General features: G+C 38.7%; 1 protein-coding gene across 1 annotated transcript in view; it reads right to left on the bottom strand.

Annotated features, from left to right (window-relative positions):
• The window catches only part of LOC121869005 (filamin-A-like), a 209,885-nt gene that overhangs the window by 76,156 nt on the left and 112,964 nt on the right, over positions 1-20,765 (bottom strand). Inside the window, 3 exon segments of the mRNA XM_042370067.1 lie at positions 17,994-18,129; positions 19,136-19,266; positions 19,682-19,849. Coding sequence (XP_042226001.1) covers positions 17,994-18,129; positions 19,136-19,266; positions 19,682-19,849 — 435 coding nt within the window.

Below are 20,765 nucleotides of genomic sequence, written 5' to 3'. Positions count from 1 at the left end.
CAGACACAGGCAGGAAGGAGGTCTTGGTAGAGATCGCATCACTATTAGTAATGGCGACATCTACCGCCAGCAACTAGCCAAGCTGGCGCATTATTGCGACCTTCTGGCGTGATGTATGGCTACTTGTACAAATACTCCCCACCACTCAAGGCTACACTCACACACACACACACTCACACACACATACACCCGATATACACCCACCGACACCTGACACACACATACCCACCGACAGCAGACAGCTTCAACGAGTGTATAGAACAAATACAAATCTGACTAATTAACTTAATGTATACGGCGAGGTTAAGTATTACCTACAGTATATACATTCAGTCACATATATATATATATATATATATATATATATATATATATATATATATATATATATATATATATATATATATATATATATATATATATACAGTACTGGATGATGTAAATATAATAAGATATGATATAACGAGGGATATAACAAAATCGATATAACAAGGAGAAACTGATCTGACTGAATTTCTGCCTTATTTACACACAATTGCAGGCTATCAATTGTTTCTCTTACTTTGACAACACAACATACATATATATCGTATCTCACACTTGATTTTTTTAAATCTTTGGCTATACTGGAGAACTTCACAGCCGACACGTTATTTGTTTTAATGTTTACATTCTTACTATATTTTCAGCGGTGAGTTCTGATATAATAATTATTTTTTATGGAAATTGCTTCGTTTGGTATATAATTGGGCGACTAGGCGCGCTCTACTCTGTCTGGCGGACTCTACTTTGCCTTTCTCTGTGTACCCAGCCAATCATCCCCGAGTCCGATCAACGCCAGTCACCGGTGTATGTTTATGAGCCACACGGGTGAGGCAGCTGCTCTCACATCAACAAAATTACACCATATCATAGTAAGTTCTTTATGTTTAATAGGCTGGGCCCAAGGGAGGGCGGGGGGGTTCAGAGGGTTGAGCCTAACTGCTAGGAAGTTAGGTAAAGTTAGGTGGGTTTCTTTGGTTAGGTTGGTGAGGTCTTCTAACAACGCTTCTCTGCTTGAAATAGTGGTGTTTTTAAATTAATTTTCTATGAAAAATCAGCGGCCGTGAAGTCATAAATAATTACTCCCCATAGAAAACGAACTATTTACACCCATAACGATTCCATTTTAGCTCATACACAGACGGACAGACGGCAAGCACAATCACGAACACTGAATTTAGTTGTTTACAATATCCGTGTTATGTTGACGCAATTTCTTTCATCACTTGAAGATTAGCCACAACCCCAAGCATATTACACCTGGTGATTAACACACACACACAATAAGGAGTGTTGGGGCAGTAAGAGGCGGGAGCCATTATACCTAGGCAGGTGGTGGTGGTGGCGGCCGTGATTCATGCCCACCAAGTGTTAGCCAAGAACCCCGCCAACAACGCGCGTGGGAGGCCATCAACATCCCAGGCGACCTTCCCGCCCCCCAAAAAGTGAACACGATAATGGCAGCAACAGTACAACTCCGAAAACGGCGGAACCCCAAAACAAAAATTATTTCACTTAGGAGTAAAAAAAATAAAAAATAAAATATAAAACAATTAAGGTAACGTAGATATCGAATGACTTAAGTATATATATTTTTTAAAAATAAATTATGTTAAAGATGTCGAAAACGTTGGCAATTACTGTATTTTTTTAATAGTTAATTGATGAGTTGAAATAAAAAAAACATGAATTGATACAATAACTTACTTATAAATTACCAAAAACTTTTAATATATACACGAAAATCTGGAGAGCGCGAGGAAAACACCAAATGAGAGTCGACTAACAATCTGTGAAGCAACTAATGTGGCGCCCCTCACGCCCCTGGCTACGGCTACCAGTCTTACTGCTTTTGAAGTCTAGTTTAATACCCCAATTATATACGTGCATGATATGCTCGTTAATGATATGTGAATATATCTACTGTACCATAATGGTGTCTGGTGTATAGTGACTGTATCTACTGTACCATAATGGTGTCTGGTGTATAGTGACTGTATCTACTGTACCATAATGGTGTGTATAGTGACTGTATCTACTGTACCATAATGGTGTCTGGTGTATAGTGACTGTATCTACTGTACCATAATGGTGTCTGGTGTATAGTGACTGTATCTACTGTACCATAATGGTGTCTGGTGTATAGTGACTGTATCTACTGTACCATAATGGTGTCTGGTGTATAGTGACTGTATCTACTGTACCATAATGGTGTCTGGTGTATAGTGACTGTATCTACTGTACCATAATGGTGTCTGTATAGTGACTGTATCTACTGTACCATAATGGTGTCTGGTATAGTGACTTGTATCACATAATGGTGTCTGGTATAGTGACTGTATCTACTGTACCATAATGGTATCTGGTGTATAATGTATCTACTGCACCATAATGGTGTCTGACTGTATCTACATAATGGTGTCTGGTGTATAGTGACTGTATCTACTGTACCATAATGGTGTCTGGTGTATAGTGACTGTATCTACTGTACCATAATGGTATCTGGTGTATAGTGACTGTATCTACTGTACCATAATGGTGTCTGGTGTATAGTGACTGTATCTACTGTACCATAATGGTGTCTGGTGTATAGTGACTGTATCTACTGTACCATAATGGTGTCTGGTGTATAGTGACTGTATCTACTGTACCATAATGGTGTCTGGTGTATAGTGACTGTATCTACTGTACCATAATGGTATCTGGTGTATAGTGAATGTATCTACTGTACCATAATGGTGTCTGGTGTATAGTGACTGTATCTACTGTACCATAATGGTGTCTGGTGTATAGTGACTGTATCTACTGTACCATAATGGTGTCTGGTGTATAGTGACTGTATCTACTGTACCATAATGGTGTCTGGTGTATAGTGACTGTATCTACTGTACCATAATGGTATCTGGTGTATAGTGAATGTATCTACTGTACCATAATGGTGTCTGGTGTATAGTGACTATCTACTTAAGCTCGAATTTCAAGTATAATTTTGGTGTTGTATTTATACATTGAAGTCGTATTTTATGTTGAAGGCAAATGGATAAATCTTCAATGAATGCATCACCACGAGCAGAAGCACATCCTGCCGGCCAAGTTAACACGGTACGGTAACTATGAAACTAGCGACGCTCTTGTTACAAATTAATGTAATCACCGCTGAAGATTTTCTCAGACCATCGTTTTCTGTAACAACCAAATAACAACACCTTGATCCATGTGTCATCAGTTCACGCACCGTTACTATGTCAATATTTGGTCCATTTTGGCAAGAATTATACCATAGAGTTTATCATGTGGAGTTTGTCACCGAATGATCAAACCAGTCTTAGTTTGGTAATAGTCTACACACCCGTTGTTGAATTGTACTGGCGAGACAGACAGACAGACACAGCACAGACAGACAGACAGAAAGACACCAATAGTTGTCAGTTGGGTAATAAAACAGAATCCAAACACACTTCAGCACTACTTTTTCAAAATAAATTATCTATGAGACAAACAATTCATTTATTTCTACTTGAGTACACGTGAACCATAAGACCTTCCTGTAGATGGCGAAGATGATAAACAAACCGTGTGATACAAAGATATTTATTAACAAGATGACGATAAGTAATTTTCTACACCATAATATAAATATTTCTCATAAACCTAGATTAACCAGATCAACTTTACCAAACCACCTCGTTGCCAGCCTCTTAAATATAAATGAATTAGGAGGGACGACTGCCAAAAGCCTTCAGTTTGTGTGGTACTAATTATTGTACATTATACCTGTACTTGACCGTGACGCCATCCTTTAGCAATTGATCTCTCTCTCTCTCTCTCTCTCGTAGCCATGGTCTTGCACTAGACAATAAGACACCAACAGCCACCACCGCCGTAGCTCCAGTACTATGACACCTAGAGACGTGAAGCTTTGCCAACACACTAAGGAGACCCTGGGGGTATGCAAACCACCACACCAAGTACCAACTTCATTGTACTTTATATAGTACAGTAAGTTTAGTACCGGATAGTGAAGGCGAGATAGTCAACTGCAACTTATCATGTGAGCTGAAAACCCCACAGATCTAACACATAGTTAAAGGAACCCCAAAAGATAATTTGGGCTGCAACGGAAATAAAAACCAGCTTGCGACCGTTCACCTGATAAAGGCAGACTGAGTCATTACTGGCGGTGACACTTTACCTAATATTACCAGCCAGTTAAGACTGATGTCGTAGAGTGCCTGTGTGACGTACTTGGTGACCAAACTGCTGTGTTAAAAATGGAGAATAAAAGGGAATAACTCTTAAGAAAATCGTTGTTCATCTGATATCTGGTTTCTCTGTTTACATCTCCTGGACTAAGTACTTTACATTTGTCCACATTGAATTTCATCTGCCATTTTTTAGACATTCAATTTTTTTTAAGATCTTCCTGTAGTTTTGCGGAGTCCTTGTCAGATTTAATTACACGCCCTATTTTAGTGTCATCAGCAAATTTACTTATGTTGCTGTCTACGCCGATATCTATGTCGTTTATGTATATAATAAATAATAATGGTCCAAGTACTGAGCCTTGGGGAACTCCACTAGTGACGTTATTCCAATCGGATTTAGTGCCATTAATGCTCACTCACTGTTTCCTCTCCTGTAACTACGACCTAATCCATTTTAGAATATCTCCTTTAATGCCATGAGCCTCCACTCTATCAAGATTGGGAGGTCTATATATTACTCCAATGATTAATTTTTCTCTACCATCGGTTAATTCTATCCAAATTGTTTCTGTATTCAGTTTAGTTTTTATTTCCTTATTTATTTCACACTTCAGATTATCCCTGACATAGATTGCTACTCCGCCTCCTTTCCTAATCTGCCTATCGGTATGGAATAATTTGTAAACTGTAATTTGGTATTCGACAGGTAACTCATGCGAGTCTATGTTTATCCATGTTTCGGTGACTGTTATTACATATTTTTTTCGGAACATACCAACGCCCTGATTTCATCCATTTAGTTTCTCATACTTCTACTGTTTGTGTCGTAGACATTTAAGTTAGTCGTGTTCTGAGCCCTCTCTTTGACGCGTTTAGGTTTTAACTCCCTGCCTAATTTAGTTTTGTCATCATTCCTAGCACCCTGTAACCTTTCACTTTGTTTACCTGCTCCCACTGCAGTCTCCTCCACCCCTGTGCTCACATGTTCCCCTAGCAGTTTAAAGACTTCGACATCTTTTGAATTGCCCTCTCGAGAGAGCCAGCCAGGGTTGCCACACCATCCCTAGACAGATGCACCCCATCCCTAACATAAAGGTCCCTTCTGCCGTAAAATTTATCCCAGTTAATGAATGGGACTGATATTGACTCCGGTGAAAATTGAATTTAGTGACTATCATAAAGTGATGTTGTACACCAGCCTGTGTTTCACCATTAACACCTGGGTGTAGACCCCGGCCATGCTGGTAATAATGACCTGACACACGTGCTGCACAACATCCGGTAACTGGTGGGGGCAGCAGCAGCGGTTCATCTGTGAGTGAGCATGATCAATACAGCAACAGTTCATAAGTAGTGTGTGTGTAGTGAAAATTGGTGTTTAATTGTGTGATATTACTTGCATGTCTGGGGTTATTTTAACTGTGGGTGAAAATATCCCAAGACCTTCCTCTCCCTCTCTCCGTCCCTCCCTCTCTCTCTCTCTCTCCCTCCGTCCGTCCCTCCCTCCCTCTCCACCTCTGCCTGACTTACTTCCCTCCACCTCTCCTTCCATTCCTCTCTCCCTCCCACAGTCTCGGGCATGTATACATTACCTCACTGTAAACACCAATAAAAGTGGTTAACGATATGATATAAGAACGGTGACGGTCGTGATGGTTTACTGGGTAATATATCATACATAAAATATATGGTTAATGTTGCGCTCTCATAACGTTATCCTCTCATATATGACCAAACGCAATTAGTGAAGTGGAGGTAGAAATTAGACATATATGTTCAATACGATCGGCGAAAATTGAATGAATGGGAACTCCCACTACTGTACAAAATACAACATATGGATATTAATTTAGTGCAGTATTAGTTTCCACAACAGGTCTATTACAAGGACCAAAAAGAAAGAAAGTGAATTTTGAATTAATTAATTTAAAAAAAAACGCACATTCAACCCCAATGGGTACAATATCAAAATCTAGTCAGATATTTATCAGGACAAATGAGCATTGATATATATTACTAAATAACTAAATAACACTAAAACAGTATACAAGTATACTAGAATTAACATTGACAAAAAAAAATAATGGCCAACGATCTATCAAGTCACGGGAGTATCTAAAAATATTCCTCAGTAACTAAGGTGCTCGCTTGATCCACAAAATTTATCTCTCTTAGCGTTTTGGCGCCAACACCTAAACTCTCCCCGCCATCGTTTTTTTTTCTCGCTGTTTGCCAACCCTAACAAGAAATTGGTGTATAGTATCACGGTTGACTACTTCTCGCCATTATTTCATTTGAGGGGCACCATATAAAAATAATATCGGAGAATAATATAGGTTCGTACTGGCACAAAATTTATGCCATGGTAATAATGACTAGTGGGTAATTATAACTTCTATTCGGGGGATTTTTTCCCCTCCGCTATGCCCACAAAAATTCTTCGCACTGGAAAGTTCGTCTTGTGTTAGTTACCCTGTTCCTCCGCGAGAAGCAGTGTACTGCATCTACAGTTGGTACGAGGAAGCCTAATAATAACTAGAGAAACCCACGTTATCATATTTACACTTTTGCTGTAGGCCTCTTCTGTGATTATATATATAACTGCAGATTGTAAACCCACACATAGGTAGGTTATGAAGGTTTGTTAAGGTTTGAACGGCACATAACATCATAAGTTTTAGGTTTAATTTTTTTATAATAAAATTATTTAAATGTCGTGGCAGCATAAGAGATGACAGGAACAGTCGTCGAGGTACTTACTGTACACTATATAGTGACGTTTTGGTGGCATAAATCTTACAACGGGCGCAGGAAACTGTTTTATCAACGGTATTAATAACAATAAATCGCACTACATTACCTTAATAAAAATATATTATAACTTTGCTCAACTTATCATTATTCAGCACAATCAACTAACACTGGCGACAATAAAAGTTTTGAAATAATTTTTGAAGGGATGGCCCATTGGTCCAAATATTTCATTCACGTTCCAGTAATTTGTCGTGTTGGAAGAAAGGCTTCTCGCGCCACGGAGGGAAGGATATTTCCTTGACAATGATTTAGCAAACTAATTCTTTCCAAGTGTCCGTCAATGAATTTGTTTTAAATACCAGTGTAAATACCCTCCATAACATAGAAACTTTAAGAAATCATTTTTCACTGAACAAAGAAACAACTGTCATTACTTCCGGTATATCAAAACAACCAAAATATACACACGCTCTAACAAATATACAATAATAAAATAAATAAATTCAAAAGGCAGAGGAAAAACAATAAAATATACATTCAAATGAACAGTTGGTAATGTAAAATATAATAATTCACGTCACTGTAAAATGTAAAAAAAAAACGAATTTAAACTCAGATAACTGCATATCACGTCTCCATAGGATCTTATATAGGGAAAATTTAATACCGATTGAGATTTCAGATATCAGATTTGTCACTTAGTATACTCAAGGGCTAGTTAACTGGGCACCCTCTTTACATCTCGTGCAAGGCGAAGCACAGAGACGTTCATATATATACCACAGCACTAACACCAAGGCCACGCAAGGTCAAGCCAAGTTACAGAATTCAATGTCTGGGCTAATTCCGGGAGACTGTCCCCTCATTTACCCCACGAGAATATTTAGAGTAGTGTGTTGGCTTGACTACTCCAATAACACACTTTAGGTCATGTTCATAAACGTTCCTACTGAGTTTATTGGAGGTGTGAGAAGATTCCCGAGTGGTCGACTTGAGATAAAACACAAAATTAATGAACATACAGCGAGACTCTACCTTAACTAGATATGTTAACTTAAACACCAGATAGGAGACAAAATTATGTTACAGAACATTTACGAAAATATTCTCTACTTTAATTTTCTCGCCTTGTTGATGTTAAGTGAAGTTATGAAGTTATGGTAGAGTCTTGGTGGAATTACGATGTTATTTTCGTGTTTTATCTTCAGTCAAACAGTTAGGTACATTCTTACACCTTCAGGTACGAGAAATATTCATTTTACGAATCTTTGAGAATCTGTATAATGATTCCTTGAGAGAAAGAACAAATGACGATCAACAGCTGGAGGTAGAATCTATTTTATTTCAATTAACTTTACCGCCTAATTTCCCCAATATTTAGCAAATAAAAGACAATAACTTTGTACAATACTAACATATTGAGATACATTATAATATCAATAGCTACAACCTTTCATAAATGTTACTAGCTCGTTTAATAAAGAAACCATGATTTGAGACCGATGTTTAGACGGTACTGTAGACGATGCATAAAGACCTCTGTGTGTTGAAGCATTGAGAACGATGCTAAGAGATCCTGTGTAAAAGAGACATTCGAACCATCCACAAGGATTCGCTCTACCTAACAACAACAATGTTTCAGGTCAACTTAAAACTCAACATAATATTTATTGCCCGCCGTGACACTGCTAAACCTTAAACCAGAACCACGTCAACAATTAAAGCTTAAACCAACACGATTAACATGATCAATGGAAAGGTATGTGAGAAGTGGCCCCGAGCCAACCGTGTCACCTAAGAGACTTCTGGTGCGTTCCCCAGTACCAGTCACCAGAAAACTGTCTCTGCCCGTCCCCCAGTACCCGTCACCATTAGCCTGTCTCAGACCCGTCTCCCAGTACCTCTCTGTGTGACTCCCTGCCAGTGTCTTATTCCTGTATCATATAATAACCTTAAACATTGCAAATCATCGCGTTTCACATATCTTCTGTTTTTAGTAAAGGGACACCTCAGTGAAAAGACCTGATAATGACACTTATTTCCCCCCCATCCAAGGTAATGATGCAGTTTACAGCAACCACATAACTACACAATTCACTACTCAATCGATAAACTATTTTCTCTATAATCATTTTCTTAAATTACACTTCCGTCGCAAATTGATAATAATGAAGTGCCGAGGGAAGCAGCCAATCAAATCCAATAAAAAATCTTAACTTTTGATTCAACCGATTAGCGTTCAATATTCGGCGTGAGTGCTAAGACGCGGGAGTTTTTAATCAGTTGCAACATGGTCATGGAGCCATAACGTGCTGGATGTGGTTTCGATTATTGTAAGTTTGTCATATTATTTCATTCTAAAAATTAGGAAACTTGAGAGAACTCACGACGTATTCTGGTCCCCGACTCAGAGTAAGGTAATAAATACCCTAACAGCTATTTATATTCTCGTGGAGGCTGACCACGCGATTCTGGGGTTATTAAATAGCGTTTGGGCGTATGGGAGCGAAGCCCCCTCCCAGGTGATCACCGGGGTCCGAGCTCCCGACTAGGTTGTTAGGATAGGTTTAGTTTAGTTACATGGTATAAGTTTGGGTGAAATTTCAATCATGTACCAGTCTTTCTCTCGCTATTAATATGTTCTTCATAATGTTTAGACAATTCTAAGACCTTTTTCTTTTATGATTTTTCCGCCGGAAATTAAAGATAACCGAAATATTAATTTTTCCAATATTATATTTGGTCAGTCACAAGTGTCGCCGTTCACGTCTCACAGAGGTCTGACCACCCATCACACAGTGCTCCTTACATGTGTGTTGGCTTAGCGTCTACAACTCTTGTGGCGGCGGATGGTGTGGGAGTTATTGGCTATAGCGATAGGGGACTTATAATTGAGCAAGAGTTTTTTGTCTTAGCCAACGAACAATACGTGGGTGCGTCGGGAGTGGAGATTTGATTTTTCAGTACCACAATAACCAGATATGGCTGAACAGGTGGAAAGAGCTGTGCCGACATTGTGATAGAGATTACTTTACGTCAATTGAAGAGTTTCATCAGAAAAATAGTGTTAAGTTAGGTCAGGTTAGGTTTGGTTTGGTTGGTTGGTTGGTATTTAATTTATGTGATTTACTCGAGAAAAAATTTGTTAAGATTGATGAGTGGGGGGGGGGTCTCAAAAACTTGATTTCCAGCTGAAATGAATAACAAATTCATTCGAAACTCATCAAATAACGTCGGAAAACAAATTTCTAATAACCCAACAAAGACCGGTGCATAAGTGAAATTTGACCTAAGTTAGCAAGCACAAAGTACCGGGAATTCAGAACACGCAATCGATAAAACTATTATGTGGAGAGGGGGGGGGGGTTAAATCACAAACGAGTGATTTCTGACAAAAACGAAGGTCAGATTTGAACTAATTGCATCAAAACTCACCAGAAAGACTTTTTTCCAGAATTCCATTGTTGCTGTACTTTATGCACATTTACCCTTATTTATACACAACTCTGAGTCATATTCTACCACTTAACCTGATTAACACACAAATTTTAGTCATAATCAACCGCCTTGCTTATTTTACACATTAATCATAACCATATAATCATAAGCACTACTTATTTAGTCCCGTTGCCCTATAAAGAAAACGATCCTAAACTCGCGATATATTAAAGAAAACTGATTATCTGACCGTCTGCCTTTTGAGATCTTTATGAGTTATCTCTGTCTGTCTGCCTTCAAACTATCATTAAAGATCACATTGGTTCATCAGGATAAAATAGGTAAACAATTTAACAAACAATGGTAAACAATAAAATGGTTCTAAATTCACCTGTAACAAACAAACAATAATCTCCAGGATAATAAGTATGTAATTCTGAGATGAAACTTTAAAATAATTAGGAATGTATCTGTTAAAACAAGACTACTGATATTATTGGTGTTTAAATTACTGTTACTATTGGCTCAGAATGTTAAATAGAGACTTCCTATTAGAATGTATAAATAAGACTTGCTATTAGAGTGTTTAAATAGACTGTTCTTATTGGTTCAGAATGTTTATATGAGACTCTCTTCCTATTAGCTCAAATGTTTAAGTAAATTCTTCCTATTGGCTCAATGTTTTAAATGAGAGATTCTTCCTATTGGCTCAGAATGTTTAAATGACTGTTCCTATTGGCTCAAAATGTTTAAATAAAACTCTTCCTATTGGCTCAATGTTTAAATAAAACTCTTCCTATTATTGGCTCAGAATGTTTTAAATAGACTGTTCCTATTGGCTTAAGTCATTTACAGTATATATATAATGTTTACAGTGCATCTATTAGAGAGTACACACCGTATACCGAACACCCACCCACACACACACACGCAGTGGTGCCAAGCAGGAGAGGCAGGAGAGAGACCAGCAAAAGGTACTTCGCGTTCCTATTACCACAACACAACTGTGTGTGTCCGTCTTCCACACCTGCTCTACCCCCCCCCTCCCCCTCCCAGGAGATAAGCCCCACAGGAATTCTTTTATTAGTGTTGAACCTTGGATACACCCATCTTACCTACAGCGTGAGGTAAACACTAAAGGTCAACTGTATTAGTAAACATTAAGTCGATTCAACCAAGAATAGGTCAAATACAGGTGTTAGAAGCTTCGAGAGACACACACGAAGATGGGAACTAAATAACATCAGTTTTAAGATATTTTTGTAAGCAGTAATCGCTCCCAATGTCCCCAAAGTTCGAAGTACTGACCAGGGATGCATGTGAGGAAGGGTAACACAAGAACAGACCAGCCATTCAGATAATTCAGTGCTGTGGGTAAATAAAAACAACAACTTGTAAACACCACTATCACCATCCTTCCAACACCATTGTCATCACCATACCACTCCCGCCATCAACACCACTATCACCATCAACACCACTATCATCAGCACCACTACCATCAACACCACTATCACCATCAACACCGCAATGCCATCAGCACCACTACCACCATCAACGCAACAATGCACCAACAGCACCACTACCACCATCAACACCACTACCACCATCCAACACCACAATCACCATCAACACCGCATGCCAACACCATCATCAATCAACACCACTATCACCAACACCATCATCAATCAACACACTATCACCATCGACACCATCATCAATCAACACCACTATCACCATCAACACCACTACCACTATCACCATCAACACCACTACCACTAACACCACGACCACCATCAACACCACTACCACCATCAACACCACTATCACAATCAACACCACTATCACCATCAACACCTCTACCACTATCACCATCAACACCTACCACTATCACCATCAACACCACCACTATCTGCATCAACACCACTACCACTATCACCATCAACACCACTACCAGTATCACCAGCCAACACCACTACCACCATCAACACCACTGTCACCATCAACACCATACCACTATCACCATCAACACCACTATCACCATCAACACCACTACCACTATCACCAACACCACTACCACTATCTGCATCAACACCACTATCACCATCAACACCACTACCACCATCAGCACCATAATGCCATCAACGCCACTATCACCGTAGCACCACTACCACTATCACCATCAACACCACTACCACCATCAACACCACTACCACCATCAACACCACAATCACCATCAGCACCACTATCACCCAACACCATCATCAATCAACACCACTATCACCAACACCATCATCAATCCAACACCACTATCACCATCTGCATCATCAATCAACACCACTATCACCATCAACACCACACTACCACTATCACCATCAACACCACACCACCAACACCGCACCATCAACACCACACCACACTGTACCACCATCACCACACACACATCAACACCACTATCACCATCAACACCTCTACCACCATCACCATCAACACCACTACCACACATCAACACCACTACCACTATCACCATCAACACCACACACACTGTACCATCAACACCACACACACAGCATCACCATCAACACCACCAACCATCAACACCACCACACAACACCATCAACACTACACACACTGTACCACAACACCACACCACACACTATCACCATCAACACCATCACACACCACTACCATCACCAACACCAGTACCACTCAATCACCATCACACACACACACACACCATCAACAATGCCATCCACCACTCAATCACCATCAACACCACTCATCACCATCACCATCAACCACTACACACACAGTCACCATCAACACCACTACCACCATCAACACCACTACCACCATCAACACCTACCACTATCATCAACACAACTACTGCTATCACCATCAATACACCACATCACCATCAACACCACTATCACCATCAACACCACCATCACCATCACCATCACCACTACCACCATCAACACCACTACCACTATCACCATCAACACCACTACCACTATCAACACCACTACCACTATCAACACCACTACCACTATCACCATCAACACCACTATCACCATCAACACCACCATCACCACTACTGTCACCCACCCCTCAAGGTCCCCTAGGAAGGTGTAGATGGAAAGACACCCCTTCCCCCCTAGGCCTTAAAACCCTTACTTGAGGTTAAAAATAAATAAACATATATTATTATTATTATAATTAAACCAATAAGAATCAGTAATGTGTTAATCTACCTACCTATTTGACTGTTAGGAAGTGTACCGTACGTTAGTTTATTGATACATCTGATTGACGTATTAAATATTTATGTTAATTAAAATAAGTTTAAGTAGATATTGTATGCAGCAGTGACCTGAATGTTTACTTTTCGTGGGTTTTTTTTTTTTTCTTAGTTGTGTTGAAAAATATCAAATCTATTTATATATTTCTCAGACTCCATGTTGTTTCCTTCTTCATTGATGCTTCTTTCGGTATTTTCTCTTACTCCCCTCACTTCTCTCCTCTTCATCTTTAAACATATCTTTCGTCTGTGTCTGTTCTTCTTCTTCTCTAATTTTCCTCTTCTTCTTTCCCTCACCCCCATTTTCTTTCCCTCTTTTCCCCCTTCTCCATTCCTCCACCTTTGTTTCTCTACTCTCTTCTCTTCCTCCCCTATTAATACCTATCCCTTTCCTCTTCTCTATCTAACTTTCCATGTTCTTTTCTTCTTTTCCCTTCTTCTCGACCCTCCCCCTCTCTTCTTTATCCCCATACTCTCTTTTTCTCTTCCTTTCTTTTCGTCTGTCCTCCCATACAGGTGTCAGGGAAGGGAAGGGAGTGTGCTATCTATATCAGTAGGGAATATATACAGTCCTTTTGAAGTTTGTCTGGGGCTCAGCAACAAGATTACAGACGGATTTCCTAGTTAATGTTTTTTTAAGTAAATATTTAAACAGAAGCCAATTTTTTTTTTTACATTTTTTGTTCATTCTCTTCTCTTAGTTATTTGCCATTACGCCTCTTTTCAGAATCCGAGACATTTAGGTTAATTTTTTTTTTTTTGCCATCCTGTGCCCTTATTTCTGATTGCAGTACAGTACGTATTCTTATCTGATTATTTAATTGTTCAGTATTGTATGTATGATATGTGGGTATATAATAGCTACCCTTAGTGGTTATAGTGCTTGTTTTTTCTCCAAATGTCACTGGGTCTTGCCAAGCCCCCCCCCCCTTCCCTCCCTCCCTCAGTCCAATCAACTATGTGATCACGTGAAGTTTAGACCCAGCTCATTTCCCTTTAAAATTAACCACCTTAATGCTAATCTAACCTAACACAACATAACCTAAACTAACCTGATCTAATATAACATACACAATATAACCTAACCTAACCCCATTCAGTTAACATTAGATGAGATAAGCTAAGGGGCTAATGTTCACATGATCGGCCCAGCTATGTAAAGGAACCTGACTTTACTAGTAGGGAAGTGATGGCAGCTGGATGCAGTGCCAACCACAACTTCTCCTTGTGTACTAAACACTTAACACAATGTTCAGTACGTTGTATCTTATCTGGAATGTCCCTAATGGGCTATCAGGCCTCTGGGACACACAAGCACTAACTGTACGTAAACAACATTACAGCAAGACACCTACTGGTATTCTGTTACAGTTCTCCTGCTCAGTTTAGAGGTGCATTTATATTCATTACCGTGTAGTTACATTTTATCCGATACATCTATGAAATAAAAAACTCTTTATCAATCCCTAAAGTGAGTCACAGAGGTCTTAATTATTTGGGCAAAGTGTAATAGGCCTAAAGTTATAGAAAAAACAACATCCTCATCACCCTTAACGATATGTCTGACTTATATCTTACTAAATAATTGACATAATAAGCGGCAAAAAGGTCCCTCATCTGCAGTGTTACCAATAAAACTTCCTAAAACATCAAGTTATTTGCAGTGTTAAAAATTAAATGTTCATTAATATGTAAATAATTGTACAGCTTCACCATAACTTGAGCCAATAAGAAAATTAAAGGAAATGAAGTTCTGGTTGGGTTGACTTACCTTCCTGTTCTGTGCCACACCTCATAAGTTTAAGTTGGTGATAACATCTAAAACGCTGAAGGTCGGACTCTTAAAGTTATTTAAGTGCTCGTCTAGTAATAAACTTTAGACATGTGACATAATCTCTCGGTGCGTTCCAACAGTTCCCACCTCTCCTCCTCCTTGCTGCTGTCTCTATCTACTTTATTACCTAATATATGACGCTAATAAAAACCAGTGTTGCATGACTAAGAACTGGTGTTGCAATACTAAATACTGTACAAGCCTGAGAAACACAAATGATCTCACAGCCTACTAATAAAAAACCTCATAGAGTTATGCACAATTAAGTCATAAACAAACATCTCAGGATAAGGAGAATGCAGCACAAGTTGACAGACACAAGACCCACAAACAACACAGGTGACGATGATGCCCCCTCCACCCCCCCCTTCCCAGTCATGTGACAGATGAAGTGTAAAAATACATTAAGGAAATTAACATATTCAAGGACTTTGTGTCGTAACTATCATGCATGCAAAATTTATCCCCAAAAGGGTACATTATATATCGCCACCAATCCTAAATTTGAAGATAATATAGTTCGGTATATTTATCATTGATGCGTTAAATCATTACAATAGAGGCGCTTGTCACCTTTACACAGATACTGGTCAATGAGACACTTATTCACCCACTATTAACACACATGCCTGCCTTCCTCCTCTTCCCACCACCACTGATGTACTGTATGTAGTTGTCTGGGATAACCGTGAAGTCTTACCAAAGTATTTAACTAACTAGCAACTATCTGTCCTCTTTTTCCACTTCCACACACGGACGATCAAAGGAAACCAGAACCTCAAAAGAAGATAAGGTAGGTCGGCGAGATGCAAGACAAGTGGAAAAAGTAACAGTAAACGGCTGAAGCAACAAACACAAACACGCTTTTTAACATAAAACACTTTATATTACACGTGTTTTTACTTGATAATTGACAAACGCTCGCTGTCAGGGCTTAGGTCAGTCTTTCAGTTTAATTCTTTCAGGATGAAGGGTTAAGTTACCATTCCCCAGGGGTTAAACCATCATACTCTAAGGGTTAAACTATAATCTGTGAAATAATTTATTTGTCATTCTAAAGATATTAAACCATCATCCTCAGAGGGTTAAACACCATACTGAGGCTTCGGAATATTCTAGAGTACAAAACAGCATTTCGGTTTGAATTGGTCCATCTCAAGTGGGATTTTTCGTTTGTTTGTTTTTCCAAATCACAGACATTTTGTAATGCACTTATAAAAAAAAATCACCTACTGTACACGTATTCATAAAAAAATAGACTTTAACATATTTTAATCTCCGTGAAAAACTGAAGAAAAACTTGTAGCACTGTAATATACCATATACTGTACAGTACAGTACAGTGTGCACAAATACGAAATATGATACAGAAAAATCATCCACGTCCATAACAAATAAATTTCTTCACTTCACACTTACCTTAATACACAGCAGCATCCACGCTCCTTCACCTCAGTAACATTCCTGTACAGTCACCCAAAAAAGTCCTGACGCATCATTCCTTCCATAAATGTTTCGAATTTGCAGGTCTGAATATCAAGGTCTGTCGTTCAGGATGAGAGGTGACAAGACTTTTGTGGGTGACTGTTCATAAACTTGTGTTCTTAATCAGAGCCGTGCACAGGAACTGTCAGATGGGGGGGGGGGGTGAGAGTTTGCAAAAAGGGCACCATCCCCTGAGGGAGGAGGCAAGCAAAACAAGCCTTTACAGCTGATCTATTTGAGAGCCATTTTGAGGCCATATGCAAGTTGCTGTATGTCCCTTTAATTTTGGTATATTTTATAATTTTGAAATGAAATATAGTTAATATACAATAAAAGCAACACACAAACTGCTGCTTTACGAAATACTGGTTGTCAATATGGACTGATAAGCCTTTTTTTTCATGGCTAGTGGATACCCTACTCTCTTGTTACTGATGAGTGGTAAAAAAAAAACACCATCGAGGAGAGCACTTCGTAATTGGCCCCCCTTGAGCCCTACCTGTGCACATGTCTGTTCTTAATGCAGATTCTACCACTGTACTTTGTTACTATAAGAGAACTTGAATCATATTTCTTCTTCATTCATATACACAATTTAAGTTATCAACAACCACACAAATTTTTACTTATGGGTTTTCAATTATTCTGTTATTATTGTTCTTAAGGGGAAGAAAAGTGTCTTAGTTCATACATCAGAGGTGTCCTGATGATGGTGGCAACCCTTGACAGTACATGAAGAAGAGTGTCTGTGTTGGCACTTGCTCCCACCCACCCGTGACTATAACAGAAAAGTCCTTAAAAGAGCGGAGAGAAAACAAAATCCCACAACATCAACAAGACTTTAGTACTGTGATGGATTCTGCATTAGTCTGTGACCATATGGAGACAGATTACACATCATAACATAAGTAGAGTACACAGATAGAGTACTCACAGTGAAGGAGTAGAAGCCATCAGGAACCGGCTGCCCACCAAACTTGACGGACAGTGTGTACTCCCCGGCATCCTTCACGGTGTAGTAGATGCTGAAGGTTCCGTCACCATTATCCTCAATATCAATATCCAGGTCACTAAGAGGTAGAAAAAAGAGAAGCTGGTCAATATAGACAATTAAATCACATATGGTTTACTATAATGACTTACAAGGCATGACTACTGGACTGTCATCTTGCCTCACTATGCATCCATCTAAACAACAGAGTTTGTTCTTTGATCATTTTACACACCACCTGAGCCACTACACATCCTTCTAAAACATAAATGATATTGTACAATTATCTGAGGCTAACCTAACCTAACATAACTTAACCTAACCTAATCTATGCTAACCTAACCTATGCTAATCTAACCTAACCTCTAATAATTTAACCTATCCCAATCAAACCTAATGCCCTCACCAGACATGAACCTAAAACATACTGTAGTTTACCACATTCATAACATCAGGTCACCACACCTCTCCAAACCTTTACCTGTCAAACACCTACAGGAAATACTAAGATTACTCTCTGAACAAATTTATGAGTTACTTTCTGTTTGCACAAAGAAAATATGACAGTTTGTGATGACCGTTTCCAGAGAGAAGCAACAAGAGAGTAACAAGGAGAAAGTAGAAAATAAAAGAGAAAGTAAACAAAATGGTGAAAAAATATAAATATAATCAATCCATTATGTTCTAACCTGACCTGATGTGACCCAAGATTGTGAAGATTATGATGTAAAACTATTATGCGATTATTGCCAGAGTAAAACAATTATTAGTTGAAATATTGCTGGCAGTAAGGAAATATTGTACAGTACTTCTTCCTTTTATTATCCTATAGCTATACATACTGCATATAATTATCATTACAGGTTATATAACTTATCAACAAGAATATCAATATGTTTTTCACATAAATAAGACTATAATTTATCATCAGTAACCTAATACTGTACTGTATTATATTGCCTCGTCACACAACCAAATGTATGTTCAACCAAATCTTATCCCGACATTCTCAATAAACTGCCCAGGACACTACAACTCAATGTATCACTCTCCTATGGTTACAATAATTAACGAGAGATCTTCACCTGCCAGATGTTGAACGGATCCTGCACGTGACCGCTCCACTGCCAGCATTCTTGGCGTTGACGGTGATACAATATTCCTCACCAATTGTAAGTGAATGATTGATGCCTTCTGTGATCTTGCACTTGTCAGCCTGGATGGATGAAATGATTTATTCAGTATTTAAATATTTTACTGATCTAACTCATGCCTATACAGTACCAAGTTTTGTTTACTGTACTAATATCACAAATCAAAATTTCTGTATTATCAAAACACATACTAGTTCTTGATACATATGTCTGATTATGTATACAGAATAATTATTATTATTATTATCATTATTATTATTATTTATATCATCTCTAAATTTCTATAATATAAAAAAATATAGTCACAGTTCTTGACATATACCAGTATGTCTGATCAAGTATACAGGCACTGTACTTCTATCACAAACCTAAATTTCAATAAGGTTAAAACAAGATCATTTGTTCTTGATACACTGTAGTAAACTGCCCCGTCTTTCCCCACAATATACACCTCCTGTGTGGACCCCAGACACTAACCTTCCCAGTAGCATATGCCTGGACGGGGAAGGGCGAGTGCCCCACCTCTTGGTCAGCATACTTGACCGACACCTTGTATTTGCCGCAGTCGTCGGGAACATACGAAGCGCTGAAGGTTCCATCTCCATTGTCCAACACCTTTACTTTACGTGGGTGGCCATCTGGTCCCTGAAATTACAAAATAATATATGAAAAATAATAATATTAATCACTTTAATGCTTACAACATATGTCTCCTTATCTATAAGTCTTTTAGTATTAAACGGACCTTTATAGTGACTCAGATAATCCTCCCTCACATATAAGAATAACATAACATAATTATAAAAAGGTGTTACTGACACACATATCAACACTAGGAAATTGGTGCACAAGAAGAAACTACTGTACATGCATTGTACAGTACTGTACTGTACTTGATAATTCAGCTTCCCAAAGGCTCTAGGATTATTAATGTTAAAAAGTGTAAAGAACAAGAGGAAAGGAAAACAAACAGTAAAACTAAAAGGAATTAAAAAAAAAATTGAAAAGAAAACCATTCTTGTTTAGAAGATTACATTGTGTAGTCAATAGTGATACAAACATCACCTGTGTATGAATAACTCCAAGATATACTGTGTGTGTGTGTGTGTGTGTGTGTGTGTGTGTGTGTGTGTGTGTGTGTGTGTGTGTGTGTGTGTGTGAGTGTCTATGTGTGTGTATGTGTGTGTGGGTGTGTGTCTGTGTGTGGTGTGTGTGTGTCTGTGTGTGTGTTTGTGTTGTGTGTGTGTGTGTGTGTGTCTGTGTGTGTGTGTGGTGTGTGTGTGTGTGTCTGTGTGGGTGTGTGTGTGTGTGGGTGGGTGGGTGTGTGTGTGTGTGTGTGTGTGTGTGTGTGTGTGTGTCTGTGTGTGTGTGTGTCTATGTGTGTGTGTTTTCCCAGCAATATTCATCACTTTTTACACTTGTATTGCACTACACTCTCCTACCATCTCCCTCCCTTCCTTGATGTTTGTTTCCCTTCCTCCTTATAAGAGAAAATAAAAAAAGGACTAAAGAATACAGGCAGACAGAGGTAGAAATTTGTTAAAGAGAGAATGACTAGAAT

Source organism: Homarus americanus, unplaced genomic scaffold (genome assembly GCF_018991925.1).
Source record: "Homarus americanus isolate GMGI-L3 unplaced genomic scaffold, GMGI_Hamer_2.0 scaffold24694, whole genome shotgun sequence".
Lineage (NCBI taxonomy): Eukaryota > Metazoa > Arthropoda > Malacostraca > Decapoda > Nephropidae > Homarus > Homarus americanus.
This window is presented reverse-complemented; position numbering and strand designations above follow the sequence as displayed.